At 33.5% G+C, this 21,744-nt stretch overlaps 4 protein-coding genes across 4 annotated transcripts; 1 reads left to right on the forward strand and 3 right to left on the reverse strand.

Annotated features, from left to right (window-relative positions):
- Nucleotides 1-2,130: 2,130 nt before the first annotated feature.
- LOC146931266 (rust resistance kinase Lr10-like) lies at nucleotides 2,131-4,038 on the reverse strand. Its single transcript, XM_085702748.1, has 2 exons — nucleotides 3,173-4,038; nucleotides 2,131-2,883 (listed from the first exon to the last, which is right to left on the reverse strand). Exons 1-2 carry the CDS (start codon nucleotides 3,915-3,917, stop codon nucleotides 2,282-2,284), a joined length of 1,347 nt encoding a protein of 448 aa, XP_085558874.1. The 5' UTR covers nucleotides 3,918-4,038; the 3' UTR covers nucleotides 2,131-2,281.
- A 208-nt stretch (nucleotides 4,039-4,246) lies between these two features.
- Nucleotides 4,247-6,972, forward strand: LOC146931267 (rust resistance kinase Lr10-like). Its single transcript, XM_085702747.1, has 3 exons — nucleotides 4,247-5,353; nucleotides 5,443-5,469; nucleotides 5,582-6,972. Exons 1-3 carry the CDS (start codon nucleotides 4,597-4,599, stop codon nucleotides 6,685-6,687), a joined length of 1,890 nt encoding a protein of 629 aa, XP_085558873.1. The 5' UTR covers nucleotides 4,247-4,596; the 3' UTR covers nucleotides 6,688-6,972.
- A 1,406-nt stretch (nucleotides 6,973-8,378) lies between these two features.
- LOC146931268 (ubiquitin-conjugating enzyme E2 28-like) lies at nucleotides 8,379-9,890 on the reverse strand. Its single transcript, XM_085702751.1, has 4 exons — nucleotides 9,771-9,890; nucleotides 9,565-9,692; nucleotides 8,793-8,897; nucleotides 8,379-8,696 (listed from the first exon to the last, which is right to left on the reverse strand). The coding sequence occupies exons 1-4, from the start codon at nucleotides 9,838-9,840 to the stop codon at nucleotides 8,553-8,555; spliced, it is 447 nt and encodes a 148-aa protein (XP_085558877.1). The 5' UTR covers nucleotides 9,841-9,890; the 3' UTR covers nucleotides 8,379-8,552.
- Nucleotides 9,891-10,948: 1,058 nt separating this feature from the next.
- On the reverse strand, nucleotides 10,949-14,163 carry LOC146931269 (rac-like GTP-binding protein RAC1). Its single transcript, XM_085702749.1, has 7 exons — nucleotides 13,852-14,163; nucleotides 13,060-13,147; nucleotides 12,860-12,969; nucleotides 12,717-12,780; nucleotides 11,778-11,842; nucleotides 11,555-11,620; nucleotides 10,949-11,471 (listed from the first exon to the last, which is right to left on the reverse strand). The coding sequence occupies exons 1-7, from the start codon at nucleotides 13,948-13,950 to the stop codon at nucleotides 11,370-11,372; spliced, it is 594 nt and encodes a 197-aa protein (XP_085558875.1). The 5' UTR covers nucleotides 13,951-14,163; the 3' UTR covers nucleotides 10,949-11,369.
- Between the last annotated feature and the right edge of the window lie 7,581 nt (nucleotides 14,164-21,744).

A 21,744-nucleotide genomic window follows, 5' to 3' on the forward strand; every position in this document is an offset into this window, starting at 1 on the left:
ATTTTTTCAAAAACGTCTTTTTCTTCTTCGGTGAAATCGAAAATGGCGTTTCTGGGGGGCAATTTGTTAGCCAATATATTTTACTAGCTGTAATAAATGTGGTCAAAGTATAGTTGACCTAGATTTAAAGAAGATTCGAACAGAGTGTTGTATTGAAAGCAAATTTAGGTTCGAAGATGGTAGAAGACTTCGACAGAGCAGTTTTCGAAGGTGGTTATCAACAGTTATTCTTTAAGTCAGTTTGTATTTTAAGTTTGTTTTCAAATAAGCAAAACTGTCGACTTGTGGCAGTTGTAGTTTGAATTTCAAAGAAGTGTAGTTATTTCTAGACTTAGTATAAATAGTAGTTTTTCATAGGAAAAACGGGTCACAATTCCATCATACAAACTTACACTCAAAGTATCCGTATGGAAGCGAGAAACGAGTCACAAGTTGCAATGTATGAATCTGTGTACCAACTTTTGTTTAATCAATACAATTTACCTTTTTTTCTTTAAGTGTTCTTGCACTTTACTTTATTAAGTTCGATTGAGTTCAAGTGGATTGAATTCGATTGTTTTTATCATATTTCTTATATTTTCGACACCAGAGACACAGAATTTCTAACAACAAGAACAAACACAATATGTCCTAAGATTTACTGGTTGATCTTGCAAGTTACCATTTGTAAACCAGCGGTTGTTTACGAAAATCCAACGTAAACAAATACATAAGTAAAATAAATCATCTTTAAAAAAAAAGTAAAATAAATCATGATATATTAACCTATATGTTAAGTTTATAACACAAGTAAGTGATAGCGAAGAAACCATTCTTTGGGTGCTACTCTTTTAAGGCAATTTTTTGTTGATGCTATTTTTTGAAGCATTGATGTTCATCCTTTTAAAGTTGTTGGATTTTTACAGTTGAATTGAATGTGACCCATTCCACAACTTGTAGTTGTCCACATGAGATCCATTCAAATTGTTGCATTAACCATAACTAAATTAGGTCTCTATTTAGAATATCTACAATGGATAATTTCTTTTTAGAGTATTTAAATGTGTTTCATCATTTATTTATATTTTTTAATAATGATATTTATTAGTTAAACACTCAATCATTCTAACCTAACTCCCCACAAATATTTCTTAAATATGACCCACCAATAACTATATAATTACGCTTTAAAATTTTTGCTACGATTAAGACCCTCTCATGATTGGGATTTGAATATAACACAGTCACCGCATGGACGCAATAACTGATTTGCATCGTCCGATTTGAAGTGAACGGTCAAGATTTCACAGTGTGAAACTGAATCCATGATGTGAATTTAGAATCGTCGGATCACAGATTGATGGTCGAGATTTGTTACTGCGGAAAATTGTGTGAATTTGCTACTGCAGCAAATCCAGGTCCTCATGATTGGGCCTTTGCTCGGTAGAGTTTTTGCGTCAAAGGTGTATTTAGGCCTTGTAAGTGTCGTGCACGGACTTTGGTCTGTCCAGGACATTGCTCTTTGTTTATTAACTGTTTCTTTTCTGATCCTATGAGCTTCTCATGCGCCCTATGCAGTTCGAATTTTAGAATCCGAACAGTATAAAAATCCCATAAAACCTCCAAACACGTTGAAATATTTCGGATTTTAGAATCCGAATAGAACCCGCGAGCAACTTATTTTTTTAAAACCAAGATGAATTAGGATTGTGGGTTTAACCGAAAATCGAAGTTGTCTAAGGCAAAATTCTATTCCCCCTCTTTTGGCAATATATCAGTGTTCATAGGTTTGATATATTATGTGGGTCGCATATGCCACAAACTGAGTTCTCTTATAATTCAGACAAGTAACATATGGAACCTGTAAGATTAGGAGCATAGCCAGAGAATCAAAGCATATCATTTTTCACAAAAGGCTTTAAGAATCGCCTCGGTGCCTATATATGCACTTTGTCAAATTCTGGAACTTGCTTCGATGTAATTAGAATATGAAGAAGGGATCAATTGCATGATCGATGAGAGGGGAAACATAGAGAAAATCTTTATTGTTCACGATTTAAGTTATAATACTTTACATTTTACATGCATGTGTGAAGAGTGTGCAAATGTGATAGTTTCTAAAGTAGGTTTTGTCTAATGTGTATAAGAAAATTAGTATTGCACCATGCACAAACTTATTTTTTCATCATTGGATCAATAAATCTCATCATACTTCGTTTAATTTAATAGTGAGATTTATTGACTCAATAGTAGAAACAACTTTGTACATGAGACAAAACATATGTCTCTTGTACGCCGTAGTCTAGACCTCTAAATTCTCATCAAGAAGAATGTTACGAGGTTTTATATCAAAGTGTATAATTTGCATGTCACAACCTTGATGTAAGTATTGAATTCCACGAGAAATTCCAAGAGAAATGTCGTAGATTTTCTCGTAGCTTAACGACGACAAGTGCCCTTGCTCTTGTGAAAACGTGTGTTTATCAAGAGAACCATTAGGCATGAACTCGTAAACCAGAGCTTGCTTTGTTCTTTCGGCACAAAATCCAACCAGTTGCACCACATTGACATGACGAATTCTTCCAATGGTTGCAACTTCATTGATGAAGTCTTGTCCATTGGTTTGAGACTTGGTCAATACCTTAACAGCTACTTTGCGTTTGCTTCGCAGCACTCCTTCATAGACCGAACCATAGCCTCCTTCACCCAACTTATGTTTAAAATGTTTGGTCATAGTTTTAATTTGAGAGTAAGAGTACCTTATGGGCATGAAATTGTTGTGACTCTGAATAAAATCTTCAACCGCGTCATCTATAGATAAATGCTTTTTTCTCCATTTACGTATCAAGACCGCAACCACGAATGGTGACCCAAACACAAATTTTACAACAATCCATGAGGGAACTGTGAAAATATATCAATTATTAATAAACAGATTTATTATATAAATATAATACAACTAGTTTGTTGATCATTCACAGAGAATGTTGAATATCCTATTGAACACGGGAGACAGTAATGGATATATATTTCAACAATTAAGTAAATAAATGTGCTCAAAATAAAGTGAAACGTGTTTAACGAAAATAAAAGGGTTAAATATGTTTTTGATTTCTATAAATATATCAACTTTTTGTTTTAATCCCTCTAAAAATTTCCTTCTAACTTTTAGTCCCAGTTTATTTTTACTTACCCAAGAGAGAGTAAATGGAGAAACTTGGTCTGATGTAATGGAATAAGGGTGTGCCACTGTCTCTGCCTTGCTGCTGCTGCTGTTCACAGCGTATTGGTTGCCAACGAACCTCAATTCCGTTGACATACTCACTGTGAACCTCTGGATACACACACTTGCTGCTGCTATTACATATCACTCTCCCATCCCATCCACTCATCGTTACCTTCGTCTCTACTCTGCATGACTCTGCTATGTAACTCACATCTTCGTCCCCGTCAACCAAATAGGAATAGTATTGCTTTTCCTCACCACCGCCACACCTCTCTGAAGAAATATCCCAATATATGCCTTTTAAATGATCTACCGGTTTTTCACATCTCACAACAGCTAATGACCGGAAAGATGAGAAGGTAAAGAAGGAGGCGTTTTTATACGGAAGAGAGAGGGAATTGATGATAGGGCAGTTATTATGAGGACTAACTCCAGTGACGATGTAACGAAAAGAAGAGGAGGAGGAATCTGGAGCTATAATAGCCTCGGTTTGATGTTCGCCATAGTTGAAGTACACTACCGATTTGTTGTTTTCACATAATACTTGGAAACTGGGATTCGCACACTCCATCCCATCTCCAAATAAAACATCCTTGAATATCGTTCCGCATGGGGATTGAATGAAGCTTGCATCATGGAAATGGAAGTAAACCACACAGATCAATATTACAATGGCAGCCAAAATGGTGGGTACCGCGTACGTCATAGCCATTTCGATTTTTTGGGGGAAGATCGATTGACCTTTCTTGTAATTTTCGGTCAGTCAGTCATGGCTAGCTACCTGGACTAATTATCTCACTTGGAGCAGACTAGTCAACCACATGAACCGCCCAATAAATGCCTCATCACTCATTTTTTGTCTTTTTAAAACCCGCCTGGGCCCACGGTTTGGGGACAAAAGACTTCTCAAGAGGTGACCCACCAAAAATTGAGGTCAACTAAATTTAAATTTGAAAAAGAATTGATTTCATAATGGTAAATTTAGTTAAATGTTATATAGGATTTTATCTAGGGTTGGTTGACTTGGACCAACCCTTGATTGTCTTTGTATGGATCATCTTTATTGAACTCACCTCATGAGTATTATCTACTTAAGGGCTGAGTTTAGGTTTAAAAAATTTATCAAGTCTAATGTTAAGGTTGGATGAGGACATACAGCCCGACATAACTCGTCATTTGTACAACCATTTTAGAGTTTGGACACAAATTAAGAAATACAACTCCGTATTAATCATGGATATATTTAGAAAAAATATTAAATATATCTAGTAATTAGCAATGAGACTTAAATTTTTAGTGATCTAATTTTTTTCAAAAACAAGTGTGAATCAGTCATGCTCATGGTCAATGCAAAGCTGCACTAGGTCAATTAAGTCATATTGGTTTGTTAGATGGACATGATGGTTGATCAGCGTTCAACAATGGCTATTTGGCTAAAAAACCTCATCCCTGTGTTCTTGTTCTGCTTCTTAACTTCAGTTGCAGTTACAGAAACTAGCTCCCATGATGACCAATGCAAAGAATCAAGTTGTGATGGTATTCATGGACCATTCATAAGATTTCCGTTCAGACTCAAAGGAAGACATCCACAATGGTGTGGCTACAATGATACCTGGTATGAACTATACTGCACCGACACCAACCAAACGGTGTTAGAACTTCCCTTCTCTTCGAAAACCATCGTGAAAACCATAAACTACACTTCACAAATCATAACTGTATCTTATCCTGAATTCTGTCTTCACAAACAGATTCCTAACTTCAACATATCCTCATCACCTTTTCAGTTCAACTACGAATTTGGACTCGACCAGTATGCTTTATTCAATTGTTCAGGAACTTCTCACAAAAAAACATATGATGGATATGATAGTATATTAACATCTGGAAACTTTTCTTGTCTCAACGTGCCGGGATTTGAAGTTATAGCGGTGCAATCCATTTCATCAATAATCGGGACACCCTTGTTGTCCTGTACCAGAATCCAAGACCTTGTATTGTTGCCTAATTCTTTGTTTAACAACAACGTTGATGCGGGTCTCAATTGGCTTCAACCAGACTGCAGAAGCTGTGAGAGTAAAGGTGGGCAATGCAAGGCCAACAGAGACACATCTCAACACGAATTTGAATGCACAGTCATCGGTAAAGGTATGGTTTCTTCTATTTACTTTCACAAGAAATTATGATGTTATACTCCCTCCGTTTCACAATGAGTGACACATCTTTCAATTTTGCAGGTTTATCAAAAGAGAAAGTAATTGCCGGTATGCTTTTCAAAGCCTCGTCTTGTTTGGCATAATGGAAGTGAAGGATAATTATAGGAAATTAAGTTGCATATTTACTTGAAATTGATTTGTTTTATAATACTATGTGCAGGTGGAATCCTAGGCCCATTTTCTCTTATATTTGTTGGAGTCACAGTATATTGTATCTATGTAGCTTGCATTGAAAGAAAGAATTACATAAGAATCAAAAAGTTTTTGAAGGATTATAAAGCTCTTAAACCTTCCAGATACTCTTATGCAGATATAAAAAGAATCTCAAATCAGTTTAAGGAAGAACTGGGGCAGGGAGCTTTTGGATCTGTCTTCAAAGGAAAACTATCAAACGAAGTTCAGGTAGCTGTTAAGGTCCTAAACACTTCAACAGGAAATGGCCAAGAGTTCATAAATGAAATGGAAGCAATGTGTCAAATTCATCATGTCAACGTGGCTCGCTTGGTTGGTTTTTGTGCAGATGGAAACAAACGAGCCTTGGTGTATGAATTTTTACCAAAAGGTTCGTTGCAGAATTTCATATCGTCTGCAGACAATAAGGAAGTCTTTTTAGGTTGGGAGAGGCTTCAAAATATTTCTCATGGTATAGCGAAGGGAATTGAGTATCTTCATCAAGGTTGTGATAAACGAATTCTCCATTTTGATATCAAACCTCATAACGTATTGCTAGACGACAATTTCACACCTAAAATTTCTGATTTTGGTTTGGCCAAACTTTGTTCCAAAGAAAGAAGTATTGTGTCAATGACCGCAGCTAGAGGAACTTTGGGCTACATTGCGCCAGAGGTATTTTCGAGAAACTTTGGCAATGTATCTTATAAGTCAGATGTTTATAGTTACGGGATGCTGCTTCTCGAAATGGTTGGAGGAAGGAAAGTAACCGATGTCACAGATGAGAATAACAATCATGTTCACTATCCACAATGGATTTATAATCTTCTAGAGAACAACGAAGATATAAAAATCGATATAGAAGGAGAAGAAGACACTAGAATTGCAAAGAAACTATCAATCGTGGGACTTTGGTGCATTCAGTGGCATCCGGTGAATCGTCCGACCATGAAGGTTGTGGTTCAAATGCTGGAAGGAAATGGTGAGAAGTTAGAGATGCCACCTAATCCTTTTGCATCTTCATCTGCAACTACAACTAGAACAGGTGCTAGACGTCTCAACCTGGAGCTAGATGTCATCTCAGAAATTGAGTGAAGTTGAGATCAACAGTATATACCCCGTGTTATAAATTACAGTTTCTTTAAATAAGTTTTGGGTCCACTTATATTGATCGTTTCTATGGACTTTGATATTAATTGTTCTTGTATTTTAAATTTAGGGTGAAAGTTTTAGGGATGAGATTTATGTGAAAAACTCAGATGTGAATATGTTCACTCTTAGTTTTTAGCTGAAATGGAAATGGAGATGTAATGAGCTTAAGTGAAGATTCCATTTGTAATGAATTTTGTTTAATAAATGTTCAGAACTTTTCAAATAAAATCTATGCGAGTTCAGTGTAACTGATATTTGCCTTATGAGCACAGGCTGTATGTTTGGCAGACCATCTTGTACATGAGCATACCTATTGTTACATCAAATACCATGTATATCACTCAATGTTTTTGAACACTTTATCAGAATGCTTCTCCTGGCCCTTAAAAGGATTCTTAACATCAGTGTACTTCTGATGCAACGTGGAGTTTTACTAACATTTTAGGGTTAAACTAGTAAGGAAAGTTTCTGTTGTTCTTGGCATAAACTTTTTACTCCTAGTGATGCTACCTATTAAATATTTGGTTATGTATAGAATAATGGTTAACCAATTACCTCATCTATTAACTAAATTTGCTTTGGCAGTTATGCTGATTCAGTTTGGATAGAGGATGTGCCTGAAGGTATTGCTTCTGCTTTGGCCTTAAATGTAGCAGACTTAATACCATGGTCTTATTCTTTATGCTTTCAACGTATGTCATAACATCACATAACATTTGCAAAATTAGGCTGCAAACACAGAATACAATGATTGATATATAATTAATCATAACATTAGCAAAATATGGTACTATCAATTTATGTCCCAAAATAGATCCATAATTGAATATAATTAACATCAGTAAATCTAAGAGTAACTTCCACGAGTGTGTTGCAAATATGCAGAGTAAATTCAGTCTAGAACCAACAAAACAAAAAACAGTAAACAAGTGTGCAGAAAATAATAAATATGGTACAATAGTAACTTAAGTCTAGGACCTATAAAATACTAAAAAAGAGTAGCAAACACTACATCCAGCAAGCAAGAAACACATATATGTGGACCTCCATTGTGTAATTCGATGTGTAGACATAATGCAGAACTAGAAGGACTGGTTTGCAGAGGGTGGACATTTTTTCTTCTTCTTCTTCTTGTTTTTTTTTTAGGCAAAAGATGAACATCTTTTGGAGGCCTAAATGTAGGTGTTGATGGTCGGGTCGATCATGTAGAAACTGCTGACGAACGGCTTGAGTTAAGGAATGTGCTGGTGGTCAGAATGATTGTGTGAAAGTTTGTGGTGTTATAGGAACATGTGGCCTAACTGAAGTTAGTCTTACAGTTGATGGTGGTCATCGTGGTGAAGGTGGACCTTACAATGTAAATACTAGCACTAAAAACATGTATTTGGGAGGACTTGCAATCAAAGCATAGCATATATTATAACACCACCTTCCTTTGTTGCCACCATTCATTGTCAACCATAGTCAATGGCAATCAGAATGGAAATGAAGCGAGATTTTAGGGTTTCTAAATTAATAGAAATTGTGTCTTTTGCTTTAGTTAGGGAGGAGTCAATTTAAGGCTTCAAATTTGTTGACCTGAGGAAGTACACAATAATTTAGCCCTTCTAAGTACATTTTTAATAGGCTGAATATAAGAAAAGCACCAAAAGAGAGTAGAATTTATTCATATAGAGCATGCAGCAATTACAAACTTTGAGAAATATTCTTATATGTATGCATGTTGTTCAGCACTGCCCAAATTTCAAGGCCACATCTTATACAATTCAAACAAAAAAGTATTGAAGGAGACAAGAGGACAGAGATTGCTAGCCCATAGCAAATTTCTGAGTCCAGCTTCTAGCAGTGGACTCATACTTGACTCTGTCTGTTTTGCACATATGAGCAACTTCAGGTACAAGAGGGTCGTCAGGATTTGGATCCGTTAGCAGAGAACATATGGAGAGCAGCACCTGTATCATCATGAGTTTTAACAATCATTTAGCATTTTTATATAAAACGGATAGAAACTAATGGCGTCAACGAGGAATGGTTCACTATAACATGACCTTGGATATTGTGAGAGCAGGACTCCATTGTTCTTTGAGTATGTCTAGGCAAATATTGCCATTGCTGTTAATGTTGGGATGGAATACCTTGGTCCTGAATGCAACCTGCAAAATCATTTTTTATACTAGCCATCATTTATATTGAATATCAAGATTTTAAATCTTGGTTACGTATACTTGATATTACAGATAGCTGCGGTCAAATACAGCTGATGCAGCCTCAACCGCTGTCAAGTTACGGTTACAGATACATCGGAAATCTTGATGTCAAGGCCTAAATCACAACAGACTATTTTCTTAAAACAAAAACTTATTATATGGACTGGCCTAAATTGCAACAGCTAACCTTTTTCTTAAAAAAATAAAAAAAAATAAAAAAAAAACTGTTATACAGACCAGGATCCAGGATCTACTGCAGTAAAATAATGACACAGTTACACGCAGTTTTCTATCTCAGCCGTTAATTTGAGATCGAGCGGTTCAGATTACACAATAACAAAATCAGTTCGAAACGACATTGACCGTTATTGTGAGTTTAGATGGTGGAGAATGAAAACCCTAGTGACACAGTCATTGCGCCAAACTCAAATCCCTATTATACATAACAAATCATATAATATATAAAGTTGAAGACAAACATATCTATTTAAGGCTATCACACACAAAAAGGAAGAGACTTTTTGCCTATCTAGAGTCACTTATTAACAAGATGCAGCTGGAATAAATAAAGAAAACAGGTATCACAGTGTTTTAAAAGCACTTTGGTATATACCTTGGGAGGTTTGAAGGGATAATCAGGAGGAAAATGAATGGTGACAAGGAAAACACCACCAGCATAGGGACTATCATTTGGACCAATGATGGTTGCTTGCCAATGAAACATGTCCTCGCCGACTGGACCTGAAACTCATCATAAAAAACACATCACACTACAGTTTTGTTAAATAAACCAGTTCAAGTTTCATTCAAACTCTTTACCTGCACTGCATGAGGTTGGTGGATCTCTCTGCAAGTCCTTAAGCTCCTTAACTATTCTCTTGGACGCCATATTCAAGTGCTTCTCTTCTCAGTATGGATTGGAGATTACAAGCAAACTACAAGAAATAAAACAGGTTACAGGCATATTTATTGGAGCATATAGTGGGTATTGGAGAAGAGACAATGAAAGGAATCAATGCAAGAGCTCCATTTGTTGTTTTTTACCAATGGAGGTGGGCACAGCATATATTCCTCAAGAAAAGGAAGATAAGATTACAAGAATAAAGGATGCTTGCCATATTACTTTGTATTTTTGCCGCTTTCAACTAAGATATAATTAATCATTGATTTTCTTCTATCATTTTCAAACTGCTTGGTCTACCCACTAGGATTGAACTAGTGGTGAGAAGTGTGAATATTTTTTGAGGTCATGAATTCAAACCTTGCTGTCCATCCACACAAAATCATTCTATAGAACATTATATATATCAAAGTACAATACTACTGAATCTAGAAAGAATTTTTTTTTAGGGAAAAATCTAGAAAGAGTTGATGATTAATTAAAATAGTAAACATTAAATATAGTTATTGTTTACTATTTTAATTAAAGCAAGTCCAGCATCTCTTGATGACTCTTCAAAGTTCAAACCATCATTTTTCTGCGTTTTGACCTTAGGCACCACTTCCCTTATTTAATGTATTGATGCCAAAACAACATACCCAGTTAATGGAGGCTACACAAAATCCAACCAACGTCCAAAAAGAAGAAATGAGATCCACATTCCACAATTTGAAAGCCGACCCTATCAGTCCACAAGCAAGAAAAAGTTGTTGACAGAATGACAGCTCCATGGTATTCTCTACTTTATTACTACTCTTAAGCTAACTTTCAATTTTAAAATAAGGTGTAATCCACAAGAACAAACTGCCCGGAAGAATTTGAGTTCCAACTGGATCAATCTTTTGTCAGACTTTACTTACCTCTTGGCCAAACTTTGGACTATAGAATAGAAAACCTTTTTCATATGAAAACAAGTGCATTAAGAAAAAAAAGGTGTAATCATTTGCAGTTGTCATAAGGTTTAATGGTAAAGTTAACTAAGCCAACTGAACTTTGGACTATAAATTAGAACTTCTAGTACTATAATCACTTGAAAGAAATTGGAAGAATGAACCAATGAACAAACCAAACTATATGCTGGTTGTTAAGTAGCTAACATAATTAATTACATATACTTAGTTCACATCCAAAGCCACATGTTGCAAGCACTTTCTAAGATTAGACTACAATGTGAGTAAAACCCACGTCCACAAATGAAGATGATCATTTGATAATCAATACAAAAGGTAAACATTCCGGAGAAACACAATAGTTGTACACACCAAACATGTTGAAATTATGACTTTACATATTATCCTTCAGCCAGAGACAAATAGCTTGATGTTTTATAAGCAAGCTTTAACGCGGTCAGTTGGACATGGTGGTTCCTCCATCTAGGTTGGAAATAGTATAAGATGTCGAATCAGAATGGCAAAGACTACCAGGAAATGGTTACTGTCATGTCATCCTCAGCGAACTACAATATGAAGAACTGAAGATCACAAAATGGAACATGCTTTTTGCCCTTTTCTCTTTGTTTTCTTTTGCTTTGGCGGTTGTAGAACTACTTTGATGGCCGAATCGAAAACAGCCTTCACATTCTATATCCAAAGGTTAACATTGATAAGGTTATGATACTCTTTAAACACCAGAACTTTCAAAGATTCAAATAACATATATATACCTTTTGTGTTTTGGAACTACATTCAATGTAAACTGGAGCACCGATAAGTTTTCTCAGTTCCTCACCCTTTAGAAAATATAGTAAATCAAATCAGACTGATAAGCTATAAGTAAGCTGATGCCGATATTAGCAAACAAAGGCTAAAAGACAAACAATTAAATAGGAAACAACATAAAAGCAATTAATAGTGTATATGCAGGAAGTATTAGCAAATAGCAAGTACCTGTGCTGTGGTTATTGGTGCTGCACCAGGATGGTCTTGAAAGAACTGGCTATCATCCCGAAGATCTACAAGACATAGATTTAGTTGCCATAAAATGGCCAAGCAAATAAATCATGACAACTTTATAACAGAACCATCAAATATGTATGTTAAATTTAAGTTATACCCTATATATAGGAGGAAACACGTTCCAAAAAACCAACTGTGAGAACTATCAACAGACAAATTTCAGAACAGAAGCTGTTCATTTGTTACAGGCTATTAGAAAATGTAACTCTGACTAGTCATGAAGTCAAGGAGTTGTTATGTCGAGCACTGGCTCCATACTCATGTACTGAGAAGTTGCAGTTTACTCTCATTTTAAAATTCTTAATACACTTCATAAGTCCAGACTTTTCAAACTTTATCAGTAACACTCGTGCAGCACTACACTATACTTGCCTTTCAGTTTTACATGCAGTGAACATCAAACAAAGATGAAAAATTACAAAGGCTGTTATATGTTTTAGATTGTCTTAAATGAAAACTTAAAAATATCAACATTCCTTGAAACTTTTGGTTATATCTGAACCGATTGTTAGTTTAAGTCATGACTGAGGTAAGCATGGAATGGAAGACATGAAAGAATGGCACTCTCTGAATCTTTACTGAATCAAAAGCCAAGCCACCAAGGGCAGGATACAACTGCAGTAACTCCAGATTCAAGAGTTTAGCCGAGCACCACTTATTAAAGGATAGGTTTAATTAATAAATAATTAACTTCACCCGCATTAAGACAATGAGATACATAGCATGAATAAAAGAAAGCTATCAGTATGGTCATTAAATGAAGAAACTTCACAGAATCAAAGAACTGTTAATGTGCTTCTCTGCCATAAAAGGAGCACATCAAATGTGTAAACATATTTAGAGAAGGAAATAAAGAAGCAAGAATCTAACCAAGTTTTGTTCCAACGAGAATAATTGGAACACCAGGAGCATAATGCCTCAACTCAGGAATCCACTAGAAAAAGAGGAAGGAGAAAATTAGTCCAGTGTAAAAGGGGACAAAATAAAAATGAAAACAATAATACCAAGCTTACTTTTTTGGCAATATTTTCATAGCTGGCCTTGCTTATGAGAGAAAAAGCAAGCAGAAAAACATCTGCTCCACGATAGCTTAAGGGTCTTAATCTATTGTAATCTTCTTGGCCTGTTCCATAAGTTGGAAATATTAGATCAATGACTAGAAAATCCTAAATAACAAGACAAATTAGGTATATAACAATGATGCTAAACGTACCAGCAGTATCCCACAACCCGAGATTTATAGTGCTCCCATCCACAACTACATTTGCACTGAAATTGTCAAAGACAGTCGGCACATAGTCCTATTGCCAACAAATTGCAAAGAAACAAGACATGTTACAATTACAGATTACTAAATCCAAAATCATCCTCATATATCAATCAATTGTAAGTTAAACAGCATTAATCTTTTTGAAGATTATTGCATCAATTCAAAAACAACAAAAAGACCAAAGTCCTAATGTTAAGTCATCATCATCTTTCAGTCAATTGTCAAGTCAAACAGCATTAATCTTTTTGAAGATCATTGCATCAATTCAAAAACAAAAAAGGATCAAAGTCCTAATATCCTAAAATATAGCAATATCACCATAACATTTTACTTGGAGGAATTACGATACCTCCATAAAGTCATAGCAAAACATAAATGCAGCAACTGAGAATCAAATCAAAATCAACATTAAAAAATTCAATCAGAATATTTCCCTTTTCATCTTTCCACCCAAATCCAACAAATATCCCAAAAAGGGTACACAAAACTGATATAAAAGATCCCAAATTTGGTCTATTTTGAAGAAAACACATCATCAGCAACACCAAATCAAAGGATCAAACAATGAATCAAGAAAATTATAGAAACCAAAAAAAGAAACCAAAAAATGAATTTTGACAAATAAAAACGCAAACCCATTTCTTATTTTTCACTTAATTTCAAAAATCAGCAACATAGAGCTTGAATAACACATAAAAATTGAACCTTTATGAAGAAACAAAGAGAATTACTAACCGTAGGGAAAGTGTTACTGGTGTAAGAGATAAGCAAACAAGTCTTTCCAACGGCACCATCACCAACAGTGACACACTTGATGAACCTGGAACCACTCATTTCAGAACCTATTTAGTCAAGTTTGTTGTGTTTCTTTGAGGTATAAACCCTAATTATTCATGTGTCAATGTTGTTGTGTGTTTGAGTTTGAAATTGGTAACTGTTGAAGAATAATCGGTGATGAAGATGAAATAGGGGGGTGAGGGTTTGAGAAAAAAAGGAAGAAAAATTGAATTTTTAGGTACAGAGGCTGAGGCTGATTCTGCTTGTTGTAGTCTTGTAGAGCCAGCTTTTGCCAGCTAGATTATAATATTTTGTTTATGTTATTATGCTACAATTTTCAATATTTTTTGTTTTTTTATTAAATAAAGTTTAAATGAGCTGGATTCTAAAGAATCGTATGAAAATTAGAGTCAAATAAAGTATATCTCAAAATTCAAGGAACATTGATAGATGTGTTTACGGATCATCAACAATAAAGATTATCAAATCAACAATAGATGTTAAATCCACGATCTTGCATATATTTTTCTTTTATTAACTTCTACTCCGGTCACTATTATAAGCAAAAATTGACTTTTTAGATTCATTCAATAAATGATGTATATAGTCTATATATAGACCACATACATCATTTATTGAATGAATCTAAAAAGTGAACTTTTGCTTATAATAGTGACCAGAGGGAGTATCTCTTAACATAAGATGCCCTAGTAATTTTGGATTTGATTGGGAGATAAATAAATTTTAATAAAAAATTATTCGAATAGATAGGAAACTCGAATTTTCCTATTCAATAAAACTCTTTAATCAGTTGACTTCAATCATTTCAAATTTCTGTGTAATACACTCCAACAACTAATAAAATCTTTCATATCATATTTTGTTTTAGAGTAAATTACACTTCTTCCCTCAAAGATGTTTGAATTACATTCTTCTCTTATGTTAAAATATACACTCTCATCCCCTCTTATTCAAAACATATTAGAAAATTTTTCACTCCCCTCCCATAAGAGAAGTTTGAATTAAATTCCCCTTCCCTCTTATGTTAAAATCTACACTTTACTCCCTCAATATTTATTTTTTATTTCTAATAATCTAGTAAAAAATAATAATCTAACACACTTCGGAAAAAAAATAGTCTTGCGGGTCTATTTAAATATAATCAAAATTTGAATACATATCTTATGCTATTTTTATTCACAATTTCATTGATATGTAGTTTTAAACCCTATTATAAAATATGAAACAAGCCAAAATAAAATTAAAATATGTGAAAAATTACTAAAGATAATAGAGCATGGTTATTTAAAAGTTAATTTTATACTCTTAATTATAAAATCGATAGCAAAATATTTAAATTTAATTATCATTTACATTTAAATTATAAAGAAATGAATTTATTTTTCTTAAATGGTGGTTCAAAATTACTATATATCATAAAAATAAAAATTGGTCAAGTAGCCACTAGGCTAGAGCTCCACATTTTAAATGTGGAGAAGTGAGTGTCCGGAGTTCGAATATCGGTCCCTGCATATAATATGCAATATCCCTACCACCAACTGAGCTAAGCTCACGAAGATTGTATCACAAAAATATTTATTTATGTTAAAATATATTAAAGTGTAGTGTGTATATTTAATTATTAAGGGATGGTGTTGTAATTCAAACATCTTATAAGAGAGGGGGGTATAAATTTTACTTTTCAAAGAAGGAGAAGGTATATTTTAACATAAGAAGGGATCTTTGAGGGGAGAGGATGGTAATTTACTCATTGTTTTGTTTTATGATTCATTTATTTTAATCCTTTTAAATTGACCACCTATTTATCCATCTTATTTATCGTCTATTTTTTTTTTACAAGAGGACAAAATAAGAATCATACCGGTACATAAGAAAAAATAATAAAGAGGGAAGAAATCGATTTACTCATAAAAAATTACTCCCTCCGTCCTATATTAGATGACTTAGTTGACAATGTGCACTATTGACCTGACATACTTTGACCATGTTTTTCTACTAATATACAAAGATAAATAACATCAAATAAGATGTTGTTGGATTCGTCTCGATGAATATTTTCCAAATATTAAATTTTCATAATTTTTTATGATAGATAATTAAAGATATTAAAGATAAAAAATATGCATTAATATGTATGACAGAGTCAACTATGTCACTTAATATGGGACAGATGGAGACATGGAGTACTTTTCTAATGAATATACACAAATTTTAGATAGTTTTATTTTATTTTACAATCGTGTTTACCCATATATATCTATATTTTTTTTCTATTATGCACAAATTTACACATGTTAAGAACATTAAAATAATAAGTTTGTATTGAAATTTGTGCATTTTATATTAAATATATAAATTTTTAATCCAACTTGAGTTGACTTAGTGATATTGGCTTGAGACCTACGAGTGTGCTCCTTCTAGAGGTCTTAGATTCGATTTTCTCTGTTGTTAATTTAGGTAGGCTAACTTAGTTTCTTAAATTTCAATAAAAAAAGTTACTACTTTGAATTGCTTTAACATGTATAATATTGCACAATCATTTTTTAAATGATATATATATGTTTTATGTGACGAGACTCGCAAAAATGCTCGTCATTTTATGAAAATCGTTTCTCTACACTATAGAAATTTAAAAGTTCACCCCAATTTTAGTTCCTCAAGAGTATTCTATCTCCTGGTTCTAAAATATATATAAATAAATAATTTTTAAAGTATTCTAAAAGATGTTTCTCTTTCTCTAGTTGCCATTGTATATTGACAAAATAAATTAAAAAAGAGACCAACATGACAAATTTACAATAGAGAAATGATATCTGTATTTTATATGGATTAAAAGAATGAACTTTCACGTATTTTATATATATTACTTGTTATTTTAATATACATTAAGAGTTAAGAAGAAAAAAGATGATTGCTTGGTATTTTTAAAACAACTAACATACTTATAGAATTAACTTTGTTATTAATATTATGTTGATTTATTTTGTACTCTCTTAATTCATCTCCGCATACAAATAATTTTTTTCTCAAGAAGCAAAAAGAAACATACAAATAAAGTATAAATAAGTGTGAAAGGGAGGAATGAGATTGGGAATTGACAAATGCATATATATATCTTCCATAAAATCCACATGGAAGACATGACAGGAGTGGGAAGTGAGAACGATATTAAAGGAAAACAGTAACTCTCATCACAAATCCATAATAATTGTCACAATTCACATCCACAAAGAAGGATGGTCCACGATTTTCCTTCATTAGAAAGCTATATGCTTCATGAATGTGCATGGATGGCTATATATGCTCATTGGCTTTTAGAGCACCATATATTTATGTGTAATTAAACCGTGAAGCTACTAGTGAGAGTTAATGATACATGATAGTGATAAATCATAAGTGATTGTACCTAGGTTATCCACAAATTTAAATTAAAACCGGATCATTTTTTTTGCCTTAGATAAATGATAATCCACTGAAATTAAACTCACAAACAACTGTGAGGTCCCGGATCACGACATCCGGCCTTGCAATTTCGGCATTTGCCAGTTGAGCTAGGACTTCTAGACAAAATCAGATCATTTTAAAGAACCCGTGTTTGAATTATGGCAAAAATAATCATTGTTTTTATCGACTTTCAACCAAATGAACTTAAAATTATTGGTGCCTTTTCATGAAAAATAAAAATAAAAATATTGAGAATAAATATGACATAAAAATCTTACACTCACATGTATATCTATTATTTTGTTATCATGTATTTATAATATGAGTAATGCTAACCAGTGCATCGTGGCACTGGTTAATAAAGCCAAAAGAGAAAATTTTAAGTCAAAAGAAGCAACATTTAATATTTTGATTACACAATCTTGAATGCAAATATTATCCTTTTGGGTCATTATTTAAGCATTTAATGTAAATATTCACTGCCCAGAATACATGTTAGCATGACCCTTATAATATTTACTTGATTTGTTATTTAATGATTGATACTATTTATTTACACTCTAAAGTAAGTTGCTCACATTAAAGTAATTGAAGTTTTTTTCTTTTTAGCCAGTAGTCGAGGTTAAATGTGGAGAAGAAAAAAAAAATGATGATCCCAGTTAAAATTTATTTTGCATCGCTGTCCTTTTTGGTACATCACACTCCAAAAACATAGTTAAATATCAATTACATCCCTATCAAAACTCACCTGGCATTAAGCTTATGTGGACTAAATTTCACAAAAAATAAAATAGCTTAAATTAAAATCAATGGTTTGTTGAGCATGATATCATGTATAAAAGAAGTAGTTGTTTGTAGGGGCTAGTGGTACCCCCTCACCTAATCACGTTAAAGAGAGAGAGTATCTCTTAACATAAAGTCAGCAACAAACATCAATTCTTACGTAACCATAGGGTGTGTGACCATGCGGTTTTAGGTTCATCTGCTCACTGATTAAGCAAAGGAACAATCATTTTTGTTCAAAGAATTAAACCCAACCAACAAAGGAAGGAAGAGACAAGTATATAAGAAATTACACAAAGAAAGTCAAGGGTGTTTTTTTTAGATGAAACAAGACATGGCAGGTTTCTCTTGGATTTTTTTAACTGAATTTATACCTAAAACAACGTGAATCAACGGTCGGTGACCTGATTTTAAGCAACCTCAAAAATATATTCAATTTCGGGTTGATATTTTAAAGTGTAGTTCTTTGTACAATTAATCATTCCAAAAGAGAACAGTAAGTTATTGTTTAAGGGAAATGTTAACAAAATGGTAATTTTTTATGAAATATTTGACTTTCTTATGGAATAATTTCTTATTTTAGAATTACTCTAACATAACTTTTTGTTTAATACAAATGGTCATCTCTAATATTTTATTGTACAATGTACATGTCAAATAATCTTGTACTCCGTAAACTATAAGCTTGAATAACAATAGAAATGTACTACACTCACTTTACAATATGAGACATAGACATAATTGGTCAAACTCTAAGCACAATTACCGTGTGTTTTTTATTTGTACTTTTCCTATCTTTTTACTTTTCAACTGGATTTTTGTTTTAACAATTATCTTGCATCAGATGGTTGAGTCTACCTTTTATTAGTATGTGAATCATCTCATTTCTATATTTTAAAACATTTACTTTTTCATCTAATAGACATAGGACTCTTACTCGCACTCGACATACCAACACTCTTCTATACTAGCTAAGCATTTTAGAAAACCAATATAATGTTGGGATAATCCATAATATGATTATCATCTTAAAAAAAAAAAAAAAAAACTGATGTTCAATATTTAGAGTCTATCCAAATTGTTAAAGGTTTGTGGAAAATACAAAAGTGTACAAAATAGAATGTTGATAGCTGAAGTCAACTTAGACTTCATTTTTTGCTCAAATCAAAAGCCATTCAAACATAGAAAATGAAAAGAAACATTACAAAGATAAATATATATTTTATTTTATTTTGCTAAAAACATTACTTTTTTTTTTAGGAAAAAACATTACAAAATGTTAATAACCTTTATTTTATTTTTTTAATAAATACGTCAACAACCTGACATTGAAGAACATTCTATGCATGTATCAGGAAGAGATTTGATCACTCAATCCAAAACTTGCTAGTAGTTTAGGAGTGAGCATTTGTCTTGGCACATGAAAGTATCTTGGACCATCCTCTACAATGAGTTTGCCAATGGCTTCAATTTTGATGGATGAAGACTTGTCTCCAATGGGGAGTGAAATCCTTATTTTTTTTTGAATCGGCAAATATTATTAAACGTCATCCCCGCAAGACGCAAGGTATGGACGCGATGAAATTACAAATGGTGCCGCATATAGACGGTACACCATAACCACCTAAACACACCCCTGAAAATAAACCCACCAAAACAAATCACCACCTAAACAACATACTTCAAAAAACAAGCACTGAAACACAGTATCCACTAACCCATCGTCACTACTCACCCACAAAGAACACCCTCAACATAAAACTTCTAAACCCCAACACCGAAGTTGAGCCACATTTCGAAGAGCACCTAACCGAAAAATCATGCAGCTATCACAAACCTCGCGACCTCCGATCCACCGAAAGAGCACAAAAACAAAGCCCAAAATACCAGCAGGGCACCCCTCGCCCCCGATAGACCAGAGAAGAACCAAATCAAGTCAATCAAAGACAAGACTCAATTGAAGAAGCAAAAAAACTAGATATATTTTCTCCAGGCTTCAACAAAACAGATATACGATAAATATATCTTCATCATCTATGGCCATGGTATCCAAAACCAAAACATGTTTGATATCACTTGAAGGTCTTGGAACTCCAAGAAGAATCTTCCATTTTTTCGACTCTTCTCACCACTTTTGTGTGGTTTTTGTAGCTAGGACTAATCATCTTTTACCTGGTAATAATTTTCTTGTAACTCAACAATATAAATAATGAGAAACGTTTTTGCAGCTCTTTGAGCATGTGAGATATAACACAACCACCACTTGTTTAGGAATCTTCGTAAGTGATGCTTCCATAGAGCCAAAGAAATTTAAAGGTTTTTTTTCTTTCTTTCTAGTGGCCGTGCATCTTTTCTTTGAGCTTTGGAATCAATTCCCAGACATTGTCATTTTCTATAGATATCGGTTCAGTAGTCAAGGTCGTATCTGAGGTAGGATGACCGTCCTAGGTCGTATAAATAAGTCTAAAATTAGGGCCCCAAAATAAAATAAAAATTAGGGGTTCATTATGCCCTAAAATAAATAATTAAATTCTAAAGGATGTGTGGTTGTTAGTAATGAACTTAGTTCTTTATTGGCCTGATTTAGAATTTATCACTTGATGCCACTAAAGGGTGTTCAAATCCCTAATTTGCAACAACAACATTGTATTAGCATCGCATAACAAAATAGAAAGACATATGAGAGAAAGACATATGAGAGAAAGACATGTTGTTGCGATAACTTAAAGAGAAAGATGAAAAATGGTTCCATCGAAACTTTGTTGGCGACCACGATACAAGTGCTATTATTTTATTCATTTTTTTATCTTATACTATTTTAGTATGAAGTCTGATGTTTTTATTAGATTATTTCGCCACCTAATAAAAACTATAATCTTCAAACAAGTTATTTTCACGCTTTGAAATTTCTTTTTATATACTTACCGGTTAAGACTCACGTTTTAGATTCATCCTAGGCCACTAAAAACTTAGTAACGGTCCTGTTAGTAGCATGAGTTGAGAACATGTCATGTTGATCAAATTTTGGCTTTGAAATTTCTTCCTTATCTTCTCCCCTACATATTGTTTCTCTTATGTGCGCCATTTATTGGATGAAGGCTCCTCAATACTGGCTTATACAATTGTCTGAAGAGGATACGACCTTAGGTGATATAGTGTTGATAGTCTCTTTAATCAGCGTGTGTTATATATATATATATATGTGTGTGTGTGTGTGTGGGGTTTGTTAATTTAGACACTACTACAATTTTGGCCTTTAATAGCACCACTTTAATAGCATTTTCTGAAATACGCTATTAAAAATGCAGCAGACAGATCAACAATAGCATTTTCTTGTCGAGTGCTATTATAGACTGCCACAAAAGAGGGTTACATAGCGCTTCTTAGAAAACGCTATTATTGTGAATCCCTTAGTTAGCGCTTTATTGGAAACGCTATTGATCAACTACCCTTTCTTAGCACTTTTACAAAAGTTTGTAGGTCATTATTCTGAAATTATAATAAATAAATAAATAAATAAAAAAGGGAGACTTGACCAAAAAAAATAAAATAAAAAGGGAGATACACACGTTGTCTGGCTTCAGCTCTCTCTCTCTCTCTCTC

Source organism: Medicago sativa, chromosome 4 (genome assembly GCF_051527215.1).
Source record: "Medicago sativa cultivar Bolivia chromosome 4, Bolivia_mono, whole genome shotgun sequence".
Lineage (NCBI taxonomy): Eukaryota > Viridiplantae > Streptophyta > Magnoliopsida > Fabales > Fabaceae > Medicago > Medicago sativa.